The sequence below is a fragment of the Nymphalis io genome, chromosome 27, assembly GCF_905147045.1.
Source record: "Nymphalis io chromosome 27, ilAglIoxx1.1, whole genome shotgun sequence".
In the NCBI taxonomy this organism is placed as follows: domain Eukaryota; kingdom Metazoa; phylum Arthropoda; class Insecta; order Lepidoptera; family Nymphalidae; genus Nymphalis; species Nymphalis io.
Window position 1 is genome coordinate 1,830,550 of NC_065914.1, and position 24,342 is coordinate 1,854,891.

Here is a 24,342-nt window from a genome sequence, read left to right on the forward strand (position 1 = left end):
ATGCTCGTAAAAAGGATTCGGAGTCTCTCAGTTTCGCCCCATAAAGAGTATCTGTCAATGTTCTTGTTGCCAGATTAAAAATAAAATTAAAATTCGTAATAATTCGTATCACATCTAATATTATATCAATCTGACTTAGTCTTACAAAAAGAAACAACTGTCGATCAATTCAGTTTTGTCTTAAGCATCACATAAGGCTATGTTAAAAAAAGAGTAAGTAATATATTTTAACAGCTCTAAAAGAAAACGGAAATTATATAATTTATTGGAAAATGTATATCCGATTTTTATTATGAATATGGCAATATTGAATAAAGTCAACACTATGAAGTGACGCGCTTAGACCAAAGAGAATTAAATGTCTACATTTATTTGACATTGACGAAAGAATATACATTAGTAAACGACACAAACAGAAACATTAAATTTTAATATAAAACAAAACGTAAAAATATCAACTAAACATATCTTTCGATTTAAAAAAAAAATTGAAGGAAAAATGCAAGAAGGTACGTCTAAGAACATTTCGAAACATTTTGTGTTATTATGGCGTTTTATTCTTAATTCTTTACGTATTTATTTACGTTGTTAGATTTAGAGGTGACAGGGGTATCTCGCAGTGGTAGAGTTAGAAAGAAAAGTTCGAAATTGATGGATTTTGAATCGCCTGACGACATTGAGACCAGATTTCGTCGTCAAACTCCACTGAAGACCTATTCGAATGTTAAACACGAAGAGCAAGTGGAATACCAGGAACCAACACCACAGAGGCCGGTCGAGGAAGCTGGTACTGCTTCCGGAAGTGAATCGGATTACTATGAGAACAATGCAGACAATGGTGAAAGGTATAAATTAAATTTAAAGCTTTATATACATTAAATACACATGCACTTTGATTATGTTGTCTTGACTGATTTCTGTAACAAAAGCCTCAACAAAGTATAGCCAACTGTGCAGGAGATTTGTTATAATGCTTCAGTGTGAGCAAAGCTGGTGCATTCTCTATTCGCACATATCATAATGCAATGGGTCCACCCCATTGCACAGAGTTTAGGTACATATCCGTTGCCCGTCTGTGATATTCGAGGCAGGGCTACACTGTCAACTTCTAAGCTTGCAGCTACTATGTATTTTGGCTTATTATTATGGTTTTGTAACTTAAATCAATTACAAAAAATGGATTTTAATTACAAATAGTGATCAGTTGCAAGATTAGACCCCTCCCTATTAAATGAAACTTAATAAAAGCATGTAAAAACTTGAAAACATGAAATGTGTTTTAGCATGGAATCCGACAGCTCAGTCTCGGACGAAGGCTCTGCACGTACACCTGCAAATTCCTTGTACATGATGGAGAAGAGTAAGAAAAAGGTCATTGTTAAGGACGGTAGAGTCATTGGACGGGCCAAGGCTCAAAGAAAGGATAAAGGCAAGTCTTATTATATATAATTTCTTTTGTTTTTATAGAATAGGAAGGCGGATGAGCATATAGGCCACCTGATGGTAAGTGTTCACCAATGCCCTTAGACATTGGCATTGTAAGAAATGTCAACCACCACTTACATAGCTAATGTGCCACCAACCTTGGGAATTAAGATTTTATGTCCCTTGTGCCCGTAATTACACTGGCTCACTCACCCTTCAAAACGGAACACAACAATATCAAGTACTGCTGTTTTATATTATTATTTTAAATGTATATTGCTTTAATAGCTCTATGGATGGTCCAATGTACAGAATATCTGGATTTTTGAAAATTAATTTTTAGGCTGTTCTGAGTTTAGAAAGAAAAAAGAAATATCCATAAACAGCTGTTTAATAAATATTAAATCAAAATTAACTTTAAAATAGACAGAAATGTGTATGTGTGTGTTCATAGAACTTTATGCCATATGATGTTTTTTGGATAAGACATGAATTTTTTATAATTTGTAATTTTGAGTTTGTTTTGTTAATTTTTAAATAAATTTTATAATGTACTTTTATTTTCATTGTATATTCTTTAAATAATTGTCGTATTGAAATTATTTATATAAATCTAAGCTATATATGTATGTAAAATTAATTAGTATAGCTATTTGATGCGTTTTAGGGGGGAGGGAGGGTGTTAGGTATTTAAGACAAGTCCTTATATAATACAACTTTTTCCGAGCCCTACTGGATTTCGTATTATAAGTTTTATGTATATTGCTTTAATAGATTTTCAGTTAGGTATTACAAAAAGTCTCATTTATTATTATGGGTTATATATTTCAGGCAAGACACGCATAACAGCGTACATGATGTGGGCTAAAGAGGCTCGCAATGATCTCCTTAGAAAACATCCCGACTTGGACTTCTCAGCGATATCGAAACGGCTCGGAGAAATGTGGGCTAATGTAAGTTTTCAAGCTTACTTACATTTCGTTGTAAAATTTTGTTGTTGTAAAAAGCCGAGATGGACTAGTGGTAAGAACTCGTGAATCTCGACCGATGATCGTGGATTCGAACCCGGGCAAGCACCACTGAATTTTCATGTGCTTAATTTGTGTTTATAATTCATCTCGTGCTTGACGGTGAAGGAAAACATCGTGAGGAAACCTGCACGTGTCTAATTTAATTGAAATTATGTCACATGTGTATTCTACCAACCCGCATTGGAGCAGCTTGGTAGAACAAGCTCTAAAACCTTCTCCTCAAAAAGGAGGCCTTAGCCCAGCAGTGGGACATTCACAGGCTGTTACTTTAACATTTTGGTGATCTCATACTAATTTATGTTTATAAAGCACTTAACTCACATTTGCACAACATGGTTTTAATAACCATTGCTTACCATTTTGTAGATGTTAATTTATTGAATATCGTTATGTAACATTTCTTTTTTTTTTATCCTTATTAGTCATTATTTCATGTGCTTGATGTGGTCTCCTATAATTGAAAGAGCACACACATTTTAAAACATTATTCCACAATGTATTGTACTTGTAAGTGAGTATCCTTCATTGAAGATAATTAATAATAAATAATGACATAATTAATATTTGTCCAGGTAAATTACAATGAAAGATACTTGTGGAAGAGAAAAGCAAAACGGTTTGCGATGCAGAAGGAACAGAATCAACCTGTCGTTAACAAGATCATATCTAATCCAAGTAAGCTTAATACTTATGAGATATTTTTTCCAATGAACAAAACTTTATGTTGCTAATGTTTGTCAGTGTTATTAGGCCCCTTTTTGTGGGTAGCGGGGAGGTGTTAAGTATAGAAATGTAGCCTATGTCGCTTCGTGGGGTTAAAGCTTGCTTCACACCAAATTTCATCAAAATCTGTTCAGCGGCTCAGCCATGACAGCATAACAGACAGGGTTACTTTCGCTTTTATAATATTAGTAAAGATTAGTATGGACGTCTTAGGTCTTTGAGCTTAATATAATTTTTAAATTTTTGCTTGAGAAAAACAATTTTTGTATTATTTTCAATTTTTTTTAATATAGTCTATGTTATTGCGTCATGTCACCTCATCTTCTAATGACTATCTCATGCCAAATATATAATAGTGAAGTGATGCAATACAAGAAACTACTTCTCAGGTATCCGGCCGGCCCTCGGCCAGGGCCCCGGCAGGCCCCCCGCGGGCCGCGCGCCTGCTCCCCGCCCCGCGCCCCCCACTCCGCCGCACCAGTCCCTCGTGGTAAGTACCGTAGTGATCTCTCGTCCTCTCATCTCGTGCCAGGCTGTCACAGTAAGCTACCGATCCTCAGCCGATGTTCATAGAAATGAGAATGACGTCTCGCGGCCCGCAGGCGGCGGGCGGCGGCGGCGGCGCGGGCGCGTTCCGCGTGTCGGGCTGCGGCGCCGCCGAGGTCGCCGCGCACCTGCGCCTGCTCGGGGAGAGCCTCGCCATCATCGGGGAGCGCCTCAAGGAGCACGAGGTGCGAGCACACTTTACTATGCGGCCGAGGGGTTCTGAAGGCCACCTGCGTAGAAGACGTAGTACTCAAACGCAGACGCACTCTCTAGTGCCTCATTGGTTTTATCCGATTCGACCGGAAATAGCTTCAAGTTTAGAACGACCGTGTCGTCCGAGGCACGAAACTCGTTCATTTGTATTTTGACATGCACTTCTGTTTAAGTTCCTTATTGTAAAATAAATAAATATAAACATTCAGGCGCTATCAACTACTTGAATAAAATACATATTCTCATAGGCGCATTGAAATAACGAAAATCCAAATAGTAGAAAAGTCCAAAGAATTAACGAAGGATAACGCGTCTGTGACGTGACGATTATTTGAAGGTCGTTTGACCTTGACCTGGTCAATGTCGCAGGGTCAGATCGCGGTGTCGGGTTCTGTGTCGGTGCTGCTGGACACGCTGCTGTGCTCGCTGGCGCCGCTGCTGGCGGTCGCGCGCGCCGTCCCCGCCATCGCGCCCCCCCCGGCCCTCATGCGGGACACCCTCCACAACATCGCCTACATCATGCCCGGCCTGTAGGAGTCGTCCAGTACATAACGGGTTTGTGTATCTAATATATGTTTTGAGTAATCAATTGAGTTTCATTATTCTTATCCTTATGAATAGAAAAAAAGCAAAAATGCGACCGATTATTTTAAAATTTTGCAAACACTTTGTCATGGCTACAAAAAAGGAAATAATGTCCCCCAGAACGATTTCGGCCACGGCGGCCAATCTCAAGAGAGATTAGCCAACTGCGCTAAATAATATCTCCATTATAGTCCACAAGTGTGATCGCAAACACAGGTGCGCTTTCTATTCTCCAACTCTCATAATCCGATGGGACGGCAATCTGACACGACCAGAAAGAGTTCAGGTGCAGGACCAACAGAAAAACCCTATAACTTTTTTTATTTGCCCGACCTGGGAATTAAACCCAGGAACTCCGGGTCTGTGGCTTTACATCAAGCCACTAGATCAACGAGGTCAATGCTTACCGAACAATGGGGGGGGGGGGGCATACAGAAACCTATCGAAATATTGGATGACGTTTTTCCACGAGTACTAAGCAATATTCCAATACTTATTTAATAAATTATTCCTTTGGTTGCAAATAATTACTTTTTGATAAATAAATAAACGGTATTTCTTCTCGTAGTTATAGTATTTTTGTTAGTCGATACGCTCGATACGCTTGGCAAACCAAGAGACGAGCATGTCATGAAGTAGTGATGTTATTCTCTTAACGATGTCACGCGGTCTCTCCCTGTCAGCTGTTATCATAGTACATTTAAGATCCTTCAACTGCACATCTTATTTGGTCAGTCCATCGCATCGAGGTCACCACCTCGAGGTTAAGGCAGCGAGCGACCGTTACGCGACCATGGACTCAAAAATTTATATGTTCTTCAAATATTTTGCGACATCTGGATATGTTTTAGTAAATGCGATTCACAGTGGAAAAACACAATCATGGGAGATGTCAGGAAGTTGGTACATCGCGTAGAAGTGACATTTAGTATTGTTATTAATATAAATTATAAGTAAGAAACTATTGGTTGCAAACACATTGAATAAGTATTAATTGACATTTTAACATAAACAACAAATGTTACCAAAAACGATTTTCATAATTTCCTCATTGTTACCGTTAATTATATGAATGAATATTATACTCTTCTTAATTCACCCCTACTTTAGGGAGCGGAACAAATTTATTAAATATAACCAGACGGACAAATTTTATGAATATGTACATACATAAATACATTTTTAAAAAAGATGCAAAAATTTTTAATTCTTAGGAAAGAGAAAATAAAAAAGTATAGTATTATTTAAATACATTTTATTATTTCACAATATTTACAAAAATTTTATCTACTTGGATGTGACATCTACAAAACTGTATGACAAAACGAAATAACTGCAATGTTGTAGATAATTAAACACCTTGTACTATAGATTAAAAATGATGTGATATGTACATTTGTGCGTGGTGGAATAAGCTCCAAAACCTTCTCAAAAAGCGAGGGGAGGCCTTAGCCCAGCAGTGGGACATTCACAGGCTGTTACTGTACATTCGTCCCCAAACATCAACTTTAGAGATTTATTTATGCAAATATAAATATGAAACGCCATAACTAAGTTCAAATAACTTTATATAATTTATTTACATGTCATCATTGAGATCCCAATACACAAACTTAATAATAACATTCGTTTGAAACTTGATTTTATTACAAAGATTATAAAATGGCAACACAGTATAGATAATTAAATTGACATATCTATATTTTATCTGTAACAATCATTCTACAGCGAGAAACTCTAAATGAAGTTGTAAAAGTGAATATAGGAATAATTTTCAACTAAACAGTTTTAGTGGTCGTGAAAAAGGACTGGAATTTTAGAGATTACTGTTAGGAATATCAAAACCATAAAAAGTACTAAAAATTGTCAATGATCTCATCTCGATATATTTCATAAGACATTGAGAGTCCGTCTCAAGGCTGCATGTGAGCAAGGCCAATGACAGTTCGCTCAGTGACAATTAATACGTTAATAGTACACAAGTGTAAACAAGGACTAAAGAGCAATAATAACAATAATACAATTAAGACACCATAGACAAGATTTGACATATTCCTAACAGCAGGATCAACAGCTTTACGTACTTTCCGAGGCACGGGAGTTTACACACTTCCAACTTCCAGACTTCGGGCTGCTGCTGAGAATTTTCTGACAGAAAAACCCAATAACTCTTATTGGCCCGACCTGGGAATTGAACTCGTCCTGGGTTCTCCGGGCCAGTGGCCTTACATCAAGCCACAAGACTAACGAGGCAGTCGAGGCAGACGTAGTTGAATAAACAAAGAATAAAAACTAATAATAACAATTATACAATTACTTGTATATTTAATTGATATTGAAAGTTGTGTATTAAACAAATGTATACACAAAAAAAAAACATAGACCGAGTGCTCACGAACTTGATATAATCGTAAATGTTTTTACGGAATACTGTGATAAAATCAACATGAATGATAATATCCCCCCCACCGGTCCGATTTGACCTGTCCAGACATTATTTGTGGTTATTTGAAATCTATGGTATATGTGAATAAGCCACACTCTCGCAGCTTGAAAAGAAGACATTCTTTGCCTTCCGGCGCGGTGTTTGTGTTGCGGCAAATTATAGAAAACATCTAATATGACTTTATATATGATATTATATAAGAAAAAACGAATAATATTTTTTTATATTTAGAATACGGTCGTTACTTTTGCGTTATCCAGTATAATACAACATGATACAATGAAAAATGAACCTTATTACATAGACATACGTACCTAATTGTTTAAAACAAATCAGTCTGAACCGTATCATTATCGACGTAAATGTTTTAATACTACAGTTAAAACTAATGACACCTTAGTTTATTATTGAGACCAGTTTCATATTAAATACAATCTGAAACAATACAATAAAATCAATTAATATTTATAATATAAACAAAGTGTGTTTTACTTGGTGGTAGGGTTTCGTGCAAGCTCGTCTGGGTAGGTACCACCCACTCATCAGATATTCTACCGCAAAACAGCAGTACTTGGTATTGTTCTGTTCTCGTGTGAAGGGTGAGTGAGCCAGTGTAATTATAGGCACAAGGGACATAACATCTTAGTTCCCAAGGTTGGTGGCGCATTGGCGATGTAAGCGATGGTTCATTTCACAATGACATTTCTTACAATGCCAATGTCTATGAGCGTTAGTGACTTATCATCAGGTGGCCCATACGCTCGACCGCCTACCTAATCTATATAAAAAAAACCTACATAGTCACCTAAGTTAGAGCAGCCGCCCCCTACAGTTGCTGGCCCCGCAGTGGCAGTACAGCACCTTGCCGGGCACGGAGCCCACGTCGTAGTTGTAGTTCCACGTGAGCTCCGTGCCCGCCTTGATGTGGCTCAGCGCGAAGAACGCCACCCACGGGAACCGCGGGTCGTGGGTGTCCACGAACACGTTCTGCACGAACACGTTCGGCGAGCACGAGTGCTGGGACGTAACAATTTTTTTTTTTTAATATACATTTGTTTTAGACAAAAACTTTTTGTTTATCTCAATTCTGAAGAATTTCTTTCCGGCTATTCTGTAAGAACTCATTCGACCGTGAAATGTTGACAACTGATAGTGATATAATATTTTGACGCGTGTGTTCTTGAAATGTTATAATTATTTTAACTTTTATTATTTTTAAGTATTTTTTAATAAAAAGAAAACGTTTAATGTTCAGATATTAGCTTCATATTTAAATTTAAAAAATGTTTGCATGTGCAAACTCAATTGGTTTTTTAACTTTTCTTTTTGTAGCAAGTTACAGTAATTATGCATGTAGTTTGATTTTAAATTTGTAATTATAATGCATCTCGTGCTTGACGGTGAAGGAAAACATCGCGAGGAAACCTGCATGTGTCGAATTTCACTGAAATTATGCCACATGTGTATTCCACCAACCCGCATTGGAGCAGCATGGTGGAATAAGCTCGAAACCTTCTCCTCAAAAGGGAGAGGAGGCCTTAGCCCAGCAGTGGGACATTCACAGACTATTACTGTTGCTTTTAAATGATTTTACATAATCCGTGGATGTATTATAATTGCATGTATGTAAGATGACCAGTGTAAAAATCGTTAGGAAACATAAATTAATATATATATAATGGTCAATATCGCATACAACTGATATTCCACGACCGTTTTCTGCGGTGAATCTCGAGTTCGTTCTTAGGGAATAGCCATACCGGTAATAAGCGAGCGTAACGCTTCTATATTAAATAAATATTTTGAATTGATTTGAATACTCCACCGAACGAGACAACTTTGAACAACTTTTTTTTTTTTTTAAATAAATAATAAATTGCAAAATGATTTTTTTTGTATAATCTATATACTCACATTTAGATATCTCCCAATATTGCCCTGAACCTTCGCGTCCATGATGTAACACGCTTCATCTTCTCCGAACAGCCTCCGTACTGATCTGAAAACCGAAGAATGTTATATAATTAATACAAACATAAAAAAGCTCTTCCTTAGTTTCATTAACCGCTGATCCCCCGAAATTACTAATTAGTTCGGCGTAATCCCAAAGGATTAGTAAGCTGAAGTGGCAGCGGGCTGGACACATATGTCGCAGAATCGACAACCGTTGGAGTAGACGTGTTCTGGAGTAGAGACCACGCCTTGGCAAACGTAGCGTAGGAGGAGTGACGATATTCGCAAAGTGGCTGGCAGCGGATGGATATTGAGAGCTGAGGATTTACTGGTGGTAGGGTTCTGTGCAAGCCCGTCTGGGTAGGTACCACCCACTCATCAGATATTCTACCGCAAAACAGCAGTACTTGGTATTGTTGTGTTCCGGTCTGAAGGGTGAGCGAGCTAGTGTAATTACAGGCACAAGGGACATAACATCTTCGTTCCCAAGGTTGGTGGCGCATTGGTGATGTAAGCGAGGGTTAATATTTCTTACAATGCCAATTTCTAAGGGCGTTAAGTGACCACGTACCATCAGGTGGTCCAAATGCTCGTCCGCTTTCCTATTCTATAATATATATATGTATGTCGGCGTAAGCTTATATTGTTAGGAAATTTAAGAGAAATTTCTCTACCAACGAACTGAGTCAAGTCATACTTAACGGACGCTTAAGAACGTGACCAATTTGCTTTAACCAATTGAATTTTGGCCGACGATCTTTTATAATTATATGATACTATCTGCTTTCATATCCATCGTAGTAGTCAGGTTTCCCCCCTTACCCAAATCAACAGAAGTTCTAAAAGCCATTACATACCTGTATTTAGATATAAATTCGTTGGCACCCATACCGGCGGCCGCCGTGAAACATGACGGCTCCCTCACTATAAGCAAATGAAACTTATTAAGAATATTACTATAAATTGACTAGCTACCCGTCCAGGCTTCACTCGGGTCAAATAACGGTCATAGAAAAAAACTTTATATTACATAATATATCAATTGGTTTACGTGGTACATGACACTTCCCAGTCGCCATGATTTCAGTCAATTTACACAGACCTTGATGAATTATAAACTTAAATCTTTCGACGAAAATTAAATTATTTAATTAATTAAAATTACAGAAAACTTGTTCGGTAGTTTATGAGTTTATCGCGTTTAGACAGACAGCTGCGACATCTGCCGTTCTTAAATAAAAAATAATCGAAGGTATACCTTCTTCGTCATCACTGATGGTGATGCAGTCCTCATCTGGATTTGTTTCTTCCTTTATTTCCTTTTTATCGACTTCCTTTTGATTCTCTTCCTCTTTTATTTTTTCATTATTTTTCTCTTTCTTCGACTCCCTTTTCCGTAAACGTTTACTGAAACAAATGAAATCTAATTAAGAATATCTTAAAATAATTATTAAATTCTTTCACCAAAGGTTGTGAGCGAGCTAGTGTAATTACAGGCACAAGGGACATAACATCTTAGTTCCCAAGGTTGGTGGCGCATTGGTGATGTAAGCGATGGTTAACATTTCTTACAATGCCAATTTCTAAGGGCGTTAAGTGACCACATACCATCAGGTGGTCCATATGCTCGTCCGCCTTCCTATTCTATAAAAAAAAAGAATTATTTGGATATCGCGTATTAAATGATGACTTGGAACTGGTATCAACTGGAACGCAACAATTCTAAATATTGTTATTCAGCGGAAGAATATGATAGTGGCTGTTACCAATCAGACGAGCTTGATCGAAACCCTACCACCAATTTAAAAAAAATGGTATTTGTAACAATGCTAATGTCTATTTATATATTATATATCTATGTATAAAAAAAAAACCAAAAAAAACCGTCGTCGCGTTTGGACTCTACTACCACTTACCATCAGGTGGAGTAGAGTCATTTGCCCTCCCGGCGCATATAAAAAAAAAAAACCAAGTAACCAAGTACATTGTGTGACATTCCGTTCTATTCTTTATTCTTAACTAATATTATAAATGCGAGTGATTTTGTTTATTACTCTTACACGTCTACTCTCCTCAACCAGTCATCGTGAAATTTCGCAAACACATCGTCAGGGGCACAGAAAAGGACACACTATACATACTAACCCCCTCCCCCATTATCAAGTAAGTAAGAGCCTGTAAATGTTCCACTGCTGGGCTAAGGCCTCCTCTCCCTTTTTGAGAAGGTTTGGAGCTTCCACCACGCTGCTCCAATGCGGGTTGGTGGAATACACATGTGGCAGAATTTCGATGAAATAAGACACATGCAGGTTTCCTCACGATGTTTTCCTTCACCGAAAAGCACGAGATGAATTATAAGCAGAAATTGAGCACATGAAAATTCAGAGGTGCTTGCCCAGGTTTGAACCCACGTTCATCGGTTAAGATTCACGCGTTCTTACCAATTGGCCATCTCGGCTTCATTATCAAGGCCGGACACTATTAGTCTATACTCACTTGAACTCAGCCAGGCCGAGACCTATATGTCCCGGCTCGAAGTCATCATCCTCAAGGTCCGTCTTGTTGTTACTCATCTCTTCATCTGATGACTGTTCCTCCTCTTCCGTTTCCTCTGACGCTTTCGATTCAAGTTCCTTCTGTTTTGTCATAAAATAAAATACGATTATAGCTATTTATATCATTATATTTATTTATATTAGAACCACCAACAAAACTATATGTATTTTTATGTTATATATTATAAAATTACTAACTGACATAATTCCCCTTATAGGTATGTGGATGAGCATATTTAATGCCGCATGCTGATGGTAAATGGTCATATTGGCAATGTGAGAAATATTAACCATCCCTAAGGGATTCTTATAATAATAATAATAATAAAACTTTATTTCAGGACTAGCCCATATAGTGTTAGTAAAACATATTTTTTAACTTTACAAATTTTAAAATACAATACAATAATAAAAAATAATTACAATTTTTTTTTTAGATAATAATATTTATCAATAACAATTTTAAAATTTAATTTAATTTAAATAGTTTTTTAACATTATATTTAATATTTTATTATTATAATTTAATATAAAATTTTTAATCAAGCAGTTATTTAATTAAAAAAAAAAAAAACATAAATATAAAAATAAAAACAAAGCAATTAATTACAACAATTCTTAAAACTAGTAATACGTGGGCACGATCCCAGCACCTCCAGAGGGGACTATCCAGCTTTGCAGTCAGTGTGTTGAGGAGTTTATTGGAGCTGTTTAGTAAATTATTATATATATCCAATACGCCAGTAATCTTGGGAACAAAGATGTTATGTCCCTTGTGCCTATAGTTACACTGGCTCACACTTTAAACCAAAACACAATACTAAGTATTGCTGTTTAGCGGTTAAATATCCGATGAGTGAGGGCTTACCTAGGCGGGCATACAAAGCTTTTTTTTTTTTTTTATAGAATAGGAAGGCGGACGAGCATATGGGCCACCTGATGGTAAGTGGTCACCAACGCTCTTAGACATTGGCATTGTAAGAAATGTCAACCATCGCTTACATATCCAATGCGCCACCAACCTTGGGAACTAAGATTTTATGTCCCTTGTGCCTGTAATTACACTGGCTCACTCACCCTTCAAACCGGAACACAACAATATCAAGTATTGCTGTTTTGCGGTAGAATATCTGATGAGTGGGTGGTACCTACCCAGAGGGGCTTGCACAAAGCCCTACCATCTAACGCCTATTTCAACCACAAGAGGAATAAAAACAAAAAAAAAAAACAACTTATACTATAAACAACGCGATATCATTTGGTCGAGATCTTATATAATCTATGGTATTCACTATAGAATATATGGAATACTATATACGTCACATTATGCATATTTGGACTTGTTAAGGATATCAGTGATCATAATTACGGTGACCTAAACACGCGTCCCCTAACTAACCTTGTCTAACTTTTTGATATGCTCCGGTATATCCTCCTCGTAGCCCTCTTTCATCTGCTCCACGACCTCGATGTAGTCCAACTCAGCCAGGTACTCGTCCCCCTCGTTGAGACCGTCCTACGGCACAACAGAAACGGTTATTATTATTATTATTGTTACTATTTATTTAATTACAGCAAACACCGTGCAGAAACCGGCATGTGTCTAATTTCACTGATATTCTGTCATGTGTATTCCACCAACCCGCAATGGGGCAGCGTGGTGGAATAAGGTCTAAGCGTTGTCCTCAAAAAAGAAGAGGAGGCCTTAGCCCAGCAGTGGGACATTCACAGGCTGTTGCTTTTATAGGAAAATTGGTCTTGTGGTAATACTATAGAGTATTGATATTCGCAGTAGAATAATGTAGAAAAAGTTGACTTATGGTCCAACTTGTATACAACTTTATTTTTTTATAAATCGGCTGTCGACACCTGGTGGAAGGTGGTCACCATCGTCTATAGAGATTAGCATTGTAACAAATATCATCTGTTACAGTGCCAATGCGCCACTAATCTTGAAAATAAGATGTTATGTCTGTAATTACACTGGCTCACTCACCCTTCAAATAACACCCAACAATAATAAACTACTTCTTACTTTAATTTAAAGATTTTATTGAATAAAAAGTCTCACCAAGTTAGCTGTCGCATCTGTGAGCAAGTTACCCGCGTACACACAGAGGAAGGACCCCTTGGGGACGTCATTGAGGGTCCTTATACCCCAACCTCGGTTCAGAGTTTTGAATACCTGAAACGAGAATATTTATTTTTTGGTATAAAAGAACCGACGTCGTATTGTTTACCGTCAATTATTACATTGAATGAAGAATATTTTATAAACTCATAAGATAAAAACAGTTTTTCTTTTATGTTATAGATCGGCGTTTGGACAAATGGGCCATTTGATGTGATGAAGTGTTCACCACCGCTCATAGACATTGGCGCCGTAAGAAATATTAACCATTCCTTACATTGCCAGAGCACCATCAACCTTGGAAACGATGTTATGTCCCATGTGCCTCACTAACTTAGCTAAAGCGAACACTTGAATGTTACGTTTGAACTTACCTGTAACTTAAGCTGTAGAGGATGCTGCGCGACGCGATTGAGACACGTGTGTTTACATTTACATCTGAAAGGTTATAAGTAAATAAGTTAACAAGTGTAATATATATTTTAATGGTATACGTAGTGGGTACGACTGGTTTTTCTAGGGAGAATTTAGGGGCGAAATAGGCCTTGTGGGTGCCGGCGTGAATGCGTTTTCCCAGAGAGGTAACAAAAAAGGACCCTAGTCCTAGTTCCGCAATGCTAGGAGCTAGACACTAGCATTTAATGTAAGTATGACCTTGAAAATAATCATGGGTAGTATTCTCACCTGGAATTACATTCATAAATGCCCGAAGGCAAGGGCTCCGGCAGCCTCTTGTACACGTAGCCGACGTTATCGCCTTCCAGGCCAATCGTTCTAGCACCTTCTAGAGTCATCTTCCAGCAGGCGCACTTCGTTTTATCCTGAAACGTACAGAAAATTCACCTTAATTAATCCATATTCATTCATTCATTTATTTATGTATTTATTTTTTTTGGAAACAATCAAGGGGGTCTGGACTCGCGATCATCGATTGAGACTACGGTCGCGCTGAGAGCACCGAAGGCCTCACCTCGCAGTCGTCGTCGCAGTCGCAGCCGCACAGGAAGTCCGGGTCGAGGTTGAGCGGCACGCCCGCCGTCGGCGTCCGCTCCGTGTTGTACGAGCAGAACTCCGGCAGCGAGTCGTCGTAGTAGTTCACGCACGGCACCGGCACGTTCTCCTTGCCGTGCGACAGGTCCTGCGCGACACCACCCCGTTACGACTCACGTCTCGTTCAATCGGAATTATACTTCGATATTGACGATTCGTTTCGTCAAGGTCACAGTAGGAATATGAAAACACGCACGCGCTTTACGTGCGATACGCGCACACCAGGATCGTCACGAATTATAATAATATCCTGGGACATTATTCACACACGGCCATCTGATCCCAAGCTAGGCAGAGCTTGTACTATGGACACCAGACAACTGATATACTATTTTTCTTTTGTAAATACATACTTATATAGATAATTACACCCAGACTCAGGGCAAACAGACATGTTCATGCATACAATGTCTGTCCTGGGTGGGAGTCGAACCCACGATCTTCAGCGTGATAGGTAAGTACCTAACAACTACGCCAACCGGCCGTCAATTATAATCCAAACTACAATCACATCGCTTGTGTTTTTCTACACTCTGTGCTCATACACACACATCTATGGAATCTGTGTATTTTATAATATCCAAAAATTTTATTCTTAGTCTTTGCTCTTCATACGTTTTTAAAGACGAACTTGTAAGACAAACTTTTCTGATCTGTGCAATCAATAATTCTCTTAATTGGGCAAGGTGTTCGCAATTAGGCCACCTGATTTTAAGTGGTCGCCACTGTCCATAGACATTGGTGAGGTGAGATCGCCAATGCGCTACCAAACTATATCCCTTGTGCCTGTAATTACACTGGCTCACTCACCCTTTAAACCAGAACGCAACAATACTAAGTGTTGCTGTTTAGCGGTAGAATATGTGATGAGTGGGTGGTACCTACCCAGACGGGTTTGCCCCTACCACCTAGAAAACTCTTCAGAATTTATTATTATGTTAGAAATACTTACATAAATAAGACACTCAAGAAAATGTAATATATATGTTTAAAAACACGGGGAGTTAGTATTGCGCTGATTTTCATGCAGAACAGATAAATAATAATACAATTGGAAGAATATAGACAGATCTTGGTGTCTGTTGTCGGTTCATTTCGATAGAATCTACATTCTAAACCGGTGTTATCTTTTAAATGTATTCTTTAAAAATGGAGATTTAATAACGCTTATAAGAGTTATAATAAATGAATATTGTATACTAGTTACCACCCGCAGTTTCTACCCTCATAGGAGGGGAGCGGGTTTGGTACACGATGTTCTTTTATGCATCCCTGACAACGCGTATGCAAGATTTAATGATTATCGATTTCGTATTTAAGCGTAACAAACAAGCGAACAAACACACAATCGAATTCATATTAATAGTAAGTATTTAGATTTGATTTATTATATTATAAACTAAAATTTAGTTTCGTCGCCACAGAAGGGAAATTGGCAATTTTTGTGTAGTCAAAACAAAAGATTTATTACTAAAATAATGTTTAACTAACTTTCAATAATAAAAAATTGCCAACAACTTCGGTGGAAACGAAATTAATAATAGTAATAATAATTTCTTTAAAAATATACCTCGTATATCTGAAAGACATGAGGAAGAAAACGCATAAATGGCCCACCGTTTCAAATATTGAACTGTCACTGTACAATGCACAGATTATAAAGTATAACACACCGGGCGATATTCAGTTATATTTAATCTGTTTGAGGTGATGTGCCCACCAATGTGACGATAACTGGCGTAGAAAAAGTCAGATAACGATCGTCGTATATAGATATTACAGATAATTAAAAATTTAAACGAAAGCCAAGTTCGTAATCGTTTCGACGATTGTCGAATGAACTGTGACTACCATACTTTATAGCTGACTTTATAGCTGAGTATATAAACTGTTTGTTTACTTATGTTATATATATTACTCGCTCCGCGTCTCTTTAAACGTAAACAAAAATTAACAAGCCTGTTACGTTCATTTGCTCGGCAAAGGCTTTTCCTTTTAATATGAGGTTTGGACATTAAACCACCACACAGCTCCAATGTGGGCTGGTGTAACCAAATGGCAGAATATTTTCTGCCTTTTCTATGTTTACATCATTAAAATGTATAGTGTAACTGTCCCTAAAATAAATAAATAAAACTAGTAAATAATTGATCTGCGAAACCATTACATGAATTAATATATCGTTCTGTTTGACTTTTTAAATTGGAATATAATTTTTACATACGACCTTTTCAAGTTAAGCGTGTCAAGTTACGTCATAGACCACACGTCATCATTTCTTTGGTGGACACAACACCTTGGAGGCAGTTATGCATTGGTCACGAAGAGGCTAATAGAGTAATATGAGACAATATAATTGTCGCACGTAGCGAACACAGGGCGCACGCTCTGACCAAGGGTCAGGCTCGAATGAGCCTTGTGAGGTGCAGATGTATCGCTGGGTGCTCTTTATTTATGGTCCTAGTACTTGATTTTAAATTCCAGCTTGCTCATTGGACTATATCCTGGTAACCTTGGATCTCGACTACTTGTCGTGGTCTGAATATCGGCCGGTGCATCGCCTCGAGCGGGCGGGGCGGGGTGCGCACCTTCTTGCCGACGAAGCAGCTGTTGAGCACGAACTCGGCCAGGCAGTGCGTGCTGGGGCTGAAGTCGAACAGGTCGACGGCCATGTCGGAGCGCACGGCGCGCAGGTACGCGTGCAGCTCGCGCACGTCGCGCGTGCGGCGCCCGCACGGCGCCACGTACAGCACGCTGCGGCCCCCCTTCCAGCGCACCACCTGTCTGCGGGGGGGTTAGCGACCGGGGACAACGTAAGAGTAGCCTATTGACGGATAAGATGAAGTCTACTGTCTGGAGATGACGATATATTTCATCATATATTACACGGAATTTTCACGAATCGATTCGCGATTACACGGCTCGGCCGCTCTGAAAAAATCTATTTACCTAATATATTAACTAGACAACAGGATACTAGAATCGCAAAAGGAAAAGTAGATTAGATTTCGACTTTGCTGTCAATCGCAGGCAAAATTTTCGAAGAAAATGACTTAATCAAACATATATATATATATATATATATATATATATATATATATATATATATATATATATATATATATATATATATATATATATATATATATATATATATATATATATATATATATTGAAAGTTAAGTACATAATTATTATAATAATTTATTTGCATGAAATGAAGTTAGTTTTAAAGATGTTATGATTTATTATTTATTACGTTTGTGTCTTCAAATCCAAAGTGAAAAAGTTTCTTTTAGGCAAGCGTGCTACATCTTAGACCGTGTCGATGCTTAAGATCAGGCAAATCAACGGTCAAACGCTTGCCTATTAAGTGTAAAAAAAACCAATAAGTATCAAATACATTTCGTCCACGATAGTCACGCAAATATATAATTGTAAACAAGTAATTAATATTAAATTCAGATCACACCAATAGTACATTAAAAAATAATTATTTTGATAAAATATATAAAATAAAATTTGGTTTAATAATAACAATAATAGATGTCGTAATTTTTCCGAATAAACTTTACCGAATATCAAAATACTTATGACCGGTCTTGTATTTGATATTCCAATAATTTTACATAAATTTACCGAAGCTTCCACTCACCTCTCCCAACCGCTCAGTAACGGTTTGGTCAGCGGGTTGTACGTTCGAAGATCTTTGAGATCCAGAACGTCTGTTCTCTTGCATTTCGGCGAACACGTATGTGGTACCATTTTGTACGGTTTAACCGCACTCTTCGGCGTGTAAAACTGTAAACAAACGGGTAAAGTCTATTAATATCACAATATATGATACACAGGGAATACATTACGAGGCGGTCATCGAAACAAAATGTGCGACAAAAAAAAGTTCCACGACAGCGTATCCCATGCAGTGGTTGTAATAACGCGTGTTTTGAGCAAGAGAGGGGGCACGAGGCGCATCCGATGGAAGGCACGGACACGTCTGTGGGGACTACAAGACAACTTAAAAAAATATATTTATAAATAAATGTCTCCATAAACGAGTCTCAGATTTACATATTAAATGTGGTTAGCTAGTACGGTCCTAAGGACGTGTTAAATAAAGGTTTCATTTTCATGTTATCTCCTAATGTGTCAGATCGTTCACGAAAGGTGCACTCACGACCACCCTGCTGGCGACGCTGTCCAGGTTGGCCCCGGCGGGCGGCGGCGCGGGCGCGGCCGTGGACTTCTTCGCCACCGCGCGCTGGCGCCGCAGCTCCTGCGAGCGATCTGGCTCTTATTGTAAGCTCTAAGATTTGAACCGAAGGTTGCTTAATTGTGTTCATAATTAAGCAGCGGTGAAGGAAAGCATCGTGAGGAAACCTGCATGTGTCGGATAAATTCTATCGCATGCGTATCCACCGAACCGCAATGGAGCGGCTTGGTGTATTAATTTCTAAGCCTCCGCAAAAGGACAGGCTGTTTTTTTACAGGTAGCGGAAAACTATTTATCTGCTATTTTTAAAAAACAATCTCTTCGACCATCTCTAGGGTGGTAGCATCGTTTTTAATAATACATTTCACTTTGTTAAAACTTTCTTGAGGGATACAAAAATGACAAACGTACAATTAATATAAAACAAACCTCGTTTTGTATCTGTGCTCGCTGCAGTTGGGTCTGCGCGTCGCCCGCTTTGTTGGTCTGTTCATCCGATCTCGTATATTCGACATACGGCATGTTCATCTACAACATATATACGAAGATATAGAACGACGTACAAGGTGACACGGCCCGGGGGGGGGGGACACGCACCCTGGCCTGCGGCTGCGCGCGCGGCACGGCGCGGGGGCGGTGCCGCTCGGCCGCCTGCAGCTCCAGGTACAGCGGGGCGAGGCGGGTGGACCCGCGGTAGATCCACTCGCGGCGGTCGCGGCGCAGGAACTGCACCTCCACCAGCGACGCGTCCACGCGCACCACGCTGGACGACCACCACTTGCCTGGCGACGAGACGGGACGGTGACCACTCGGTGGTCGCAGATGTTACGTGTAAAGCGACGTATCGGGTGGGGGCTCACCTCGCCACTCGGTCTTGAGTTTCTGCCCGGCGTGCAGGCGCACCATGGGCCGCTCGGGGTAGGCGAACAGGTACTGGCGCACGAAGTCGCGCGAGTAGGGGTGCACCTCCTCCCACACGAAGCACGAGCACTCGCACACGAGGCGCGTCTGTGCGTGCTGGGCGTACTGCGCGTAGCCGTCGTCGAAGAAGATCAAGTAGCTGTGCAGTGTAGGGTACAAGTTATGCAACTTATTTATTTTCTCGAAGTGAAACTAAATCTTATAATATTATAAGAAACCCATTTTGCGTCTTAACATCTTGGCGATTAGGTCTAATATTGAACTTTCAAACTTCATTACTTTAAAAATAATTAAATATGGAAATACAGCGAAAGGCGACATTATATCCAAAAAAACCTTCAGTAGAAGTCACAAAATTATGTAACCGTGCATGTATACTTGTGTTTGCGTGTATGTGCATATCCTCGTATTCCATATTCAATTTCAAAAATCTTTATTCAACTCGTTCGTTAGTTGCATTCGTACTCCGAATCCAAGGTTTTGCAAACCTCGTGAAGTAAGCGTCTCGTCTCTGGACTAACGTCAGTCCGGCCAACTTAGATTGCGCTTACGTACGTACCGATAAGAATTAACCGGATTCGGTATCTCAGCTACGACTCCGGAATAGTATGTCTCGCGTTTATTTGTATCCTTGAAGAGCGCTATGACACGACGACCTAAAACAAATATTTGTATTATATATTTAATTTGATCAGAAGAACGCGAATGAGCTGAATTAGGCTGGTGGTAGAGCTTTGTACAAGCTCGCCTGGATAGGTACCACCCACTCATCAGATATTCTACCGCAAAACAACAGTACTTGGTATTGTTGTGTTCGGGTTTGAACGGTGAGTGAGCCGGTGTAATTACAGGCACAAGGGACATAACATCTTAGTTCCCAAAGGTTGGTGGCGCATTGGCGATGTAAGTGATAGGCCCATATGATCGTCCGCCTACCTATACTATAAAAAAGTGCTGTTCAATTATGAACCAAAATAAAGAAACATTTGCTGCGCTAATCCATCTGTAGAACACGTGAATTTGAGCAAATAATTACTTTTTTATGTAAGTGGTGGCAAACGAGAAGGAGGCTCACCTGATGGAAAGTGACTACCCCCTCCCATGGACACCTGCAACACTCGAGGGCTAGCATGCATTGCCCTTAAAGAATACGTACGATCTTTTCTTGAAGCTTCTATGTCATATCGGTTCGGAAAATTCGCCAGCGAAAGCTGATTCCCCAGTTATTAAGAAATTCGGCAATACATCAGCCAATCAAGCGGACACCACCACAATTTTTACAAAATATAAATATAATCAATTTGTTTGATAACTGGGTGATATATATCTGACGTAATCAGGGTTTTGTGCTAAAACTCGGACTTAAACGACGACAGAAGCGAGTGCAACTGAAATACTTCCGACCAATCATCTAATTCAGATCTAGAAATGAAACGTCTACTGACCAATGGTCATCCTGACGTCAGGGGGCTCGTAGTACGCCAGGCACCTCGCCGGGAGTATCTTGTACATGTTCTTCGTCACTTTGTGTTCAAATTTAACACGACACAGTGTGAATGTTGAATTCTGGAATAAATTAACAATAATAATATAACATACATAAAACACAGTTAGAACATTTCTTAATGTCAACAACAGCGTTGTTAAAAAAAAACGACGCGCGCTATTTTCAAACCGCCATTTTGTCGATGGACCTTATACTTGACTTGTGATTTTTTTAATGTGATCAATTGTGTTGTTTGGATTATTAAGAGGAATCGAGTCAGTGATTTACGTTAAGTTGTATGATTTGGTTATTTTTAAAAAGACCATTTTGAGGTTTTTATATATGCAGTTTCTATCATTAGTACCTTAAATCATATTATTTTTGAATTTAAAAATTGTTAATTTTTTTTATATAGAATAGGAAGGCGGACGAGCATATGGGCCATCTGATGGTAAGTGATCACCAAACGCCCTTAGACATTGGCATTGTAAGAAATGTCAACCATCGCTTACATAGCCAATGCGCCACCAATCTTGGGAACTAAGATTTTATGTCCCTTGTGCCTGTAATTACACTGGCTCACTCACCCTTCAAACCGGAACACAACAATATCAAGTATTGCTGTTTTTGGTAAATAAAGGTTTTATTTATTATTATTTATTTATTGTTTCGATGCAATGGATGCTAAATAAACAATATATACTATTATTATAAATTAGAAACTAACTTTATCTCTTTGTTAAGCTATTTCGGCTAAACCAATGATTGGATTTTGATGAAATTTGATATGACGCAACCTTGAACCGTAAGAAACGACATTCTACTACTAACATCTTTCCCTTCCAAAACAGGCGAAAAATATTATAAAGTAAATGATAAAATGTAACTGAAATTTAACCCCTACTGGAAAAAAGAGGGGGCAACAAGACTATAATCTTCCCAATGCTGGACAAAGGTTTCTTATCTTTTGAGATGGTACATAACACCCCCCCCCCCTCAACGGGCTGGAACACATATATATGTATTAAACTCACAGGTGGCTTCGGTAATATGTCAACAATCTTCGCTTTGAGCCAGGAACCGAAGGCGTTCTTCATCGCATACACCGTCATCCCGGCCTTGACGGGAGGCATCGTGATTTCCCCTGGCGGCGGCAGATCCTTCGGGGCTGATTCCGCTGACAACTTTACGACTGACACATCCGTATTCTGAAAAGAAAAAATGATGCAAATGAATATATACAGTGCCATTATTAACATAAATATATGATAAAGCCTATCTCAATAGACTTCTACCACCTCGCTTATAAAAAAATCAACCACTATTTGTATGATGATCAACAGGCAAGAGGGATATCAAATCATAGTTTGTAATTTGCGGTGTATAGTTAATACTTCCAACAATGACTACTGGCGGTGGTGACCACTTACCGTCAAGTGGTCATTCTACCGCACCGCATAATATACACGGTAATATTAAACAAGTAAAATTAGTATGCAATTCCCACTCGTTTACACGTAAGTGTGCGCAGATCGGAGGAGAAGGATGTAGTGAATGTGTGTGTACAAACACAACAGTAAGCATAGAACAGTCTAGCTAGAGACGTTAGTGTATGTGTGTGTACAAACGCAACAGTAAGCATAGAACAGTCTAGCTAGAGACGTTAGTGTATGTGTGTGTACAAACACAACAGTAAGCATAGAACAGTCTAGCTAGAGACGTTAGTGTATGTGTGTGTACAAACACAACAGTAAGCATAGAACAGTCTAGCTAGAGACGTTAGTGTATGTGTGTGTACAAACACAACAGTAAGCATAGAACAGTCTAGCTAGAGACGTTAGTGTATGTGTGTGTACAAACACAACAGTAAGCATAGAACAGTCTAGCTAGAGACGTTAGTGTATGTGTGTGTACAAACACAACAGTAAGCATAGAACAGTCTAGCTAGAGACGTTAGTGTATGTGTGTGTACAAACACAACAGTAAGCATAGAACAGTCTAGCTAGAGACGTTAGTGTATGTGTATGTACAAACACAACAGTAAGCATAGAACAGTCTAGCTAGAGACGTTAGTGAATGTGTGTGCACACTCACAAAACAGTAAGCATAGAACAGTCTAGAGATTCTAACGTAAGTAAATTTATATATTCCATACTCACATCATCTTCAGCTTTTTCGCTCGTCACTATCATATTCTTCGAATCCTAAAACAATGAATATACATACATGTGTTATATATATACAAATGTTTATGAATTTGACGAGCCGGTTGGCGTGGTTGGTAGATACCTGCCTTTCACGCCGAAGGCTGTGGGTTCGATTCCCACCCACGACAGACAATTGTGTGCATGAACATGTCTGTATGTCCTGAGTCTTTTTTTTTTTTTATAGAAAAGGAAGGCGGACGAGCATATGGGCCACCTGATGGTAAGTGGTCACCAACGCTCTTAGACATTGGCATTGTAAGAAATGTCAACCATCGCTTACATATCCAATGCGCCACCAACCTTGGGAACTAAGATTTTATGTCCCTTGTGCCTGTAATTACACTGGCTCACTCACCCTTCAAACCGGAACACAACAATATCAAGTATTGCTGTTTTGCGGTAGAATATCTGATGAGTGGGTGGTACCTACCCAGACGAGCTTGCACAAAGCCCTACCACCAGTAAACACAACAGTAAGCATAGAACAGTCTAGCTAGAGACGTTAGTGTATGTGTGTGTCTGGGTGTAATTATCTATATAAGTATGTATTTACAAAAAGAAAATTAGTATATGTAGTATATCAGTTGTCTGGTTTCCATAGTACGAGCTCTGTACAAACTTAATTTGGGATCAAATGGCCGTGTGTGAATAATGTCCCAGGATATTATTATTAATTTATTGCGAGCCAGTACCAACCACGCCAACCGACCCGTCAATTATATACCATATAGTAATAAGATACGTATGTGTTAACCTAACACTTAAAATATCCAGCCAAGCATACTAAATATTGCTTAAATATCAATATTGTTTATATTTTTTTATTTCTTAACAACGGTAATTGTTATTAATTTATA

At 38.8% G+C, this 24,342-nt stretch overlaps 2 protein-coding genes and 1 long non-coding RNA gene across 9 annotated transcripts in view; 2 read left to right on the top strand and 1 right to left on the bottom strand.

Annotated features, from left to right (window-relative positions):
* LOC126778956 (uncharacterized) overlaps window positions 1-24,342 on the top strand; it is a 76,924-nt gene that overhangs the window by 22,702 nt on the left and 29,880 nt on the right. The window lies entirely within an intron of this gene.
* On the top strand, window positions 373-4,527 carry LOC126778893 (HMG box-containing protein 4). Of its 3 annotated transcripts, none has more exons than XM_050502642.1 (8): window positions 373-509; window positions 593-845; window positions 1,284-1,429; window positions 2,257-2,378; window positions 3,029-3,131; window positions 3,569-3,681; window positions 3,782-3,910; window positions 4,308-4,527. In XM_050502642.1, exons 1-8 carry the CDS (start codon window positions 500-502, stop codon window positions 4,470-4,472), a joined length of 1,041 nt encoding a protein of 346 aa, XP_050358599.1. In that variant the 5' UTR covers window positions 373-499; the 3' UTR covers window positions 4,473-4,527. The 3 variants fall into 3 exon arrangements, with proteins under 3 accessions (XP_050358599.1, XP_050358600.1, XP_050358601.1); XM_050502643.1 differs by having other exon boundaries at window positions 3,569-3,669; XM_050502644.1 differs by having other exon boundaries at window positions 3,569-3,666.
* Window positions 5,820-24,342, bottom strand: part of LOC126778773 (histone-lysine N-methyltransferase eggless) — a 31,342-nt gene continuing 12,819 nt past the window's right edge. For 4 of the 5 annotated variants that reach the window (XM_050502412.1, XM_050502414.1, XM_050502413.1 and 1 more), the window contains 21 exons: window positions 23,438-23,482; window positions 22,313-22,486; window positions 21,238-21,358; window positions 20,352-20,448; window positions 19,732-19,931; window positions 19,469-19,653; window positions 19,301-19,399; window positions 18,836-18,934; window positions 18,314-18,459; window positions 17,247-17,442; window positions 14,579-14,746; window positions 14,293-14,429; window positions 13,983-14,046; window positions 13,549-13,662; window positions 12,877-12,993; window positions 11,419-11,558; window positions 10,181-10,329; window positions 9,780-9,846; window positions 8,884-8,968; window positions 7,775-7,986; window positions 5,820-7,404 (listed from right to left, as the gene is read on the bottom strand). In XM_050502412.1, coding sequence (XP_050358369.1) covers window positions 7,780-7,986; window positions 8,884-8,968; window positions 9,780-9,846; window positions 10,181-10,329; window positions 11,419-11,558; window positions 12,877-12,993; window positions 13,549-13,662; window positions 13,983-14,046; window positions 14,293-14,429; window positions 14,579-14,746; window positions 17,247-17,442; window positions 18,314-18,459; window positions 18,836-18,934; window positions 19,301-19,399; window positions 19,469-19,653; window positions 19,732-19,931; window positions 20,352-20,448; window positions 21,238-21,358; window positions 22,313-22,486; window positions 23,438-23,482 — 2,610 coding nt within the window. In that variant the 3' untranslated portion in view covers window positions 5,820-7,404; window positions 7,775-7,779. Of the gene's footprint in view, window positions 7,405-7,774; window positions 7,987-8,883; window positions 8,969-9,779; window positions 9,847-10,180; window positions 10,330-11,418; window positions 11,559-12,876; window positions 12,994-13,548; window positions 13,663-13,982; window positions 14,047-14,292; window positions 14,430-14,578; window positions 14,747-17,246; window positions 17,443-18,313; window positions 18,460-18,835; window positions 18,935-19,300; window positions 19,400-19,468; window positions 19,654-19,731; window positions 19,932-20,351; window positions 20,449-21,237; window positions 21,359-22,312; window positions 22,487-23,437; window positions 23,483-24,342 lie in introns of those variants that run through there. The other variant, XR_007670231.1, reaches the window with a different exon arrangement.

Bases quoted from the DNA above. Each gene is read 5' to 3' on its own strand.
- LOC126778893 (XM_050502642.1), top strand. The intron at 2,379-3,028 runs GTAAGTTTTCAA...ATATTTGTCCAG, and splicing joins TCGGAGAAATGTGGGCTAAT to GTAAATTACAATGAAAGATA. The intron at 3,911-4,307 runs GTGCGAGCACAC...TCAATGTCGCAG, and splicing joins AGCGCCTCAAGGAGCACGAG to GGTCAGATCGCGGTGTCGGG.